The 5,008-nt window shown below is 48.2% G+C and overlaps 1 protein-coding gene across 1 annotated transcript in view; it reads right to left on the reverse strand.

The window, feature by feature from the left end:
* RERE (arginine-glutamic acid dipeptide repeats) overlaps positions 1–5,008 on the reverse strand; it is a 106,420-nt gene that overhangs the window by 8,827 nt on the left and 92,585 nt on the right. The window contains exons 12-15 of the mRNA XM_031062544.1: positions 3,596–3,688; positions 2,661–2,860; positions 1,412–1,573; positions 118–231 (exon numbers count right to left, since the gene is read on the reverse strand). Coding sequence (XP_030918404.1) covers positions 118–231; positions 1,412–1,573; positions 2,661–2,860; positions 3,596–3,688 — 569 coding nt within the window. The remainder of the gene's footprint in view (positions 1–117; positions 232–1,411; positions 1,574–2,660; positions 2,861–3,595; positions 3,689–5,008) is intronic.

Consider the following 5,008-nt stretch of genomic DNA (forward strand, 5'->3'; position numbering starts at 1 on the left):
AGTTACAATTTGCTGTGGCTTAAACTGATTTAATGTTTTTGCTTTGTTACCAGATTTGCGCCCCCTCCCCACCTCAAACCATTCTCCTAAGAGGAAATACTCCTGTGTGGGACTCACTTGAGTTTTGGATTTTTTGGCATTGGACCTGTCAGGTTCTTCCGTGTCAGACGCTGCCTTTTCCCGCTGCCTCTTGGAGTTCTTGAGAGGAGAAGATACCTCTTCTTTTATCTTCTGCCACAAAGGAAACAGAACACAACACTCACCAGTGGTGTAAATGCAAAGTAAGTTGAGTGTAGGCCAGTGCCACTCTTTTTAACACAAATTAAGGAGCAGCAGAACTCAGGAGTTGACATAGTCAGTATTTAAGAGCACTCCAATGCACACCAAACTGGTAGGAAAAAGGCAAAGTTCATAAAGCATTCCTCATATGAAGGGATATTTTAAAGAGAGCTGGGCAGGACCAAGTCCATCAGGAACTCACAGCAGATCAAGTGGCCCAGGTTACCCTTCCAACACAGACCAACACAGTTATTAACTGGTGCAAGACAGAGCCAGAATTTCTGCAGGAGACAGGATAAACCTCCTTCTGCTGCATGAAAGTCTTGCTCTACTCTTGATATTTTGAGAGGAATATTTTTAGATCCCCTCAAATACAGGGCCAAGAGTGAATAGCTATTCTGAGATTACTACCTTCTCCCATGGCCTGGAAAAGCTCTGTGCATCACATAATTACCTAACTTTAAATTCTGCCAAGTTTTCAGTTTTATAATGTGAAAACTTGCTCCATGCTCATTTTGACTTTTTTTTTTTTTGGGTGTAATATTTATTTTTAACTTGCTACTTCTCAATTCACACTGCTCAATGGTAAGCCTTCAGCTTCATGTGGCTTTGTTTCTTTAGAACTCTCTTGGAAAGGCACTCAATTCATTTGAACAGACTCAGCTGTCAGCTTGCTCTGAACAATCAAGCAAATACACCTCCAGAAAACAGTAGCAGAAGCAGACTCAATTACTGAATGTTCATACTCCATTGTAAACACAGATTAAGTACTGCTTACAAAAAATCCCCAAAACTGTCTACTTGTCTTAAATTCAGCATTTCTGATCTGCATTACTCCCCTGAGTTTAATGCTCGCATTTGCATCCAAAGTGGAGGGATTACTTTACTGTGAGAGCAGTGAGGTGATGTGGGGCTACTGGAGAGGCTGGATCGCTCCCACCCCTCCCTGGCCAGGCACAAAGCAGCTCCAGGCTGCCCCACACTCTGCCATATCCACACTCACAGGGTTTTTGGGTCACGGAGAGATTGCCCAGCCTCCTGTACCTGCTCGAGGGGCCTCAGGTGTGCAGCCCTGGCCAGGAGAGCCCAGGGGAAGGGTTACCCGCCCGAGGCAGCCCAGGTGTGGGGTTACCTTGGTGGATTTCTTGACGGACTCAGCCTTGCTGTCGTTGCTGGAGGTGCTGGCGGCGCTGGGCGAGTTGCGGCCGCTGGAGCGCACGTCCTCGGCGATGGGCGAGGCGCGGCCATCGGGGCTGGCTGCCTGCTTCTTCCTGCCACTGCGTAGGGTCGACATCTGGGGACAACAGCCGGGTCAGCTCAGCACCGAGACACCCCTCAGAGTGCTCTGCCCCGCCAGGGCCACGGGGAGCACAGCCCTGGCACAGCCCGGCACCAAAAACCTGCAGCATTTCCGCACTTCTTCCTTTAAAGCCCAACCGGACTCAAATGTAAAAGGAGGCAAATCCTTAATCTGCCTACTCATAAGCTTTAAGTGCTGATTATTTAATCAGCAAAAGCTGTTAGAAATGGCATTTAGGAAGATGTTCCCATACACAGCACACACACGAGGGGGCCTGAGGCAGGAGAGGACCCCATGTTCCATTAAAAATGCTCCATCTGCTGGCAGCCAAGGTCTAAACCCCCAGTTCCAGCATGCTCCTGCTATGCTTTAGAAAGCATAAAGCTCTATCTGACTACCTACTCTATCAGTAAGGGATCAGTAGAGTACATTTCAATAATTAATGCTGTTTCCCTGCCAGTTTGGCAGTTTTTGGAGGACTGACTACGAAAGCCAACACTCCCCAAGAATGGAGCCTCACGAGGTATTTACAATCAATGGTCACATCATCCTCTTCAGAAAGACAGAGAGGGGAGGGCAAGGAAAGAAATCCATCTGCTGCTTTCCCTCAGCTAAACCCAAGTCCAAGATAAATCACCCAGAGCTGCTCCCAGGAAGGCTCCTGGTGCCCCACCCGAGTCACAACTCAGAGCACACCAACCACAGAGGCAAAGCAGAGCTCTCTGTAGGGAAGAGGCTTTAACTCCAGTAACATGAGGAGACCACATGAACACCGTCTGATTTTTTCTAACCCCTCCCAAGGGCACACCTCTGACAGGATGCAGCTGGAAGGAGGACATGTACTAGCACAGGATCTGTAATGCACTGTCAATGCCCCCTCATGGTGACAGCCCACTGCCAGTCATGACAGAGAAATAACACAGCTTGCAGGGACATTCCATCCTCCTTTTCCAGAGACAGCTCAGCCTGAGCAAAGCCCCCCCAGCACACACAGGCAGCAGGAGCAGCACAGCCCATGGCAAACCAGGCAGTTCAGGGCTCTGGCTCCTTCTACCCCTGCATTCAGGAGGGTGAGACGCACCGAGCCTCGACTGCGCCGTGTCCTCATGCTATGCTTCCCACTGAGGCCATCATCTTCCTCCTTCACAGGCTTGAACATAAAGGGTGGGGGGTCCACGGGCTTCTCGATGGGCGGCAGCTCCCCGTACTTCTTGAAGTGGATGCGGCAGTCCGTGCACAGCAGGATGTTCTCCCGGCCCCCGTGGTGCCAGTCCTTGGAGGCTTGGGGCAGGGAAAGCAACAGCTCAGCACCCCACAGAGCACCCAGCCCAGCACAAACACAGGGAATTGTTAAAAAAAGCTGCTTTTCTATGGGTAACGGAGTTGGAAAAGGTTCTGGAAAAGTTTGTCCTGTCCCAGCGCACATCCTCAATATTCAATTTTTACAAACTATGGTTGCTTGCTTAAGAAACTACAGCTTTGAGGCACAGAAAGAAACCTTATCTGCTCTACCTGGGAGCTAACAAGCAGCTGTTGTCCTTCAAAGCTGTGGTTTCTGCAAGAGAAGTGAGCTCTGAACCTCTAATTTCCTTCCCCATTCTGGGGCTTCCACTTTCAGCTGCAAACTCCCCAGCATCAAACAACCTTCGGGAGCAGCCACAGGAAGGGAGGGGGCTGATGCACAGGAGATTTGGTGCAGCACCAGGAAGTTCTGTGTGTGACAGCCACAGCCCAACAGTGACTCATTAGGTCACAAATTGATTACATAGATTATGGATTATGCAGATTTAGTCCTGTCGAAATGTCTACCTCAGGCTCCTCCTTTGTATTAATTTGCAATGGCAAAGCCTGATTAGCTCTGTTAGGAACGCTGCATATTTTAGCTGATTCACCCCCACACTGCTGAGAACAGCTGTACCAGCTCAGGAGCTGCTCCTGCTGGCTGGAGCCAGCCCCAGGCAGCAGCAGAGGGGAGCCCCAGCAGGCACTGGCACTGGCACTGGCACTGGCACGTACTGGTGGTGAAGCAGTGGCGGCAGGCGTAGCCCTTCAGCTCCTGCTCGCTGTCCTCGCTGTCAAAGTCATCTTCACTGGCCGAGCTCAGGTCCACTGAGGGTGGGAGAAAGAGGAAAATGGAAAATAAACACTCAGCAGGATTTTCTGTTTCCTCCTACTTGGCTAAAATAAGCATTGAGTGGAACAGATCGTGACTCCCCACGCCCCACCCTGCCTTGCATGGCCGTTATTTCTGATTTTTCACACTGAGCAAAGGCAGATCTCATCATGCTGCAGGTTAAAGAGGATCCCAGGAATGTGCCAAGGGATACAACTCCTGGAACCTCTGATTCAGCACGTGCCACATTTCCAGGTAAGTTGTCATTCAAATACCATCCATGGAGAGTTCAAGAGGTTGTGTTCCAAACCCACAATTTTCAAGAGAAAAGGCATTTATCTCTAGAATCTGGTCAAATTTGAAATCAAATATTCTATATTTAAAACCTGCAAGATTCTATTAACAGGTCCTGTAGTGGCTTTTCTGGTTTTTATTTTGTTACCCAGCAGTAGAGGTGTTTGTGGGTGGAGGAATCAATGCTTACATACCATGGACCTGTCTGAAAAACATGTTGAGATCCTTTTGGATGAGAGGCACTAAAGGATAACTAACACCAGCTCTCCTGTCCTTAACGCAGGACTCAAAGTTTTAACCTATGGCACACTTACACTGCAAAAATGGCATGTTCTGAAGAAGAAGAGAATATGCAAAGGGTCCCTTTCCTTTGTGGCAAATTAACTGATTACACATCTATGAGCTCAAAAGCAGCATCTAAACCACTCAAAATATGCAGACATCACAAAAGCTGTATCTTACCTTCTAAACACCTCAGGAGTAAATATTTCCCTTTTGAGAGCACTGCATTTTTCTAGTCCCACCACTATAAATTCACAACGTAACAGGGCTATAATTTGGCACAAGCAGGAAGCCCTCAGGCTTCTTCTGTTCTAATCTTTAATTAGAAGAGAAGTCCTTGATACAGGAACAGTGTTTTTCTAAAGGCTCCAAGAGGATGTTTTGTACATGCAGGTTACAGTTTATGGATTAAAGCTTACAGATTCTCCTGTACTTGCCATCAGCATTTGTCAGCAACTCATTACCCTTCAAATTAACACAGAGTTACATTTAATAGCTACCACTGCCCTGATTCCTACATTAATACTTGCAGGTGCTCAAACCCTGACTGCAGAGCTGACCCCAGGCCAGCACTTGCTTTCTTTGGCTAAATGAATTTTGATTCTCATGCTGCAGTCAGGTCCATAAGGATGGGTCCTCCCAGCCACAAGCTCTCACATGATGGCTATCTTGGATTGAGCTGTGGAGTCCAGATCCTCACTCCTTGTGCACACAGAGACCAGCAGCAGCTCCCACCAGTT

The sequence above is a fragment of the Geospiza fortis genome, unplaced genomic scaffold (assembly GCF_000277835.1).
Source record: "Geospiza fortis unplaced genomic scaffold, GeoFor_1.0 scaffold662, whole genome shotgun sequence".
In the NCBI taxonomy this organism is placed as follows: domain Eukaryota; kingdom Metazoa; phylum Chordata; class Aves; order Passeriformes; family Thraupidae; genus Geospiza; species Geospiza fortis.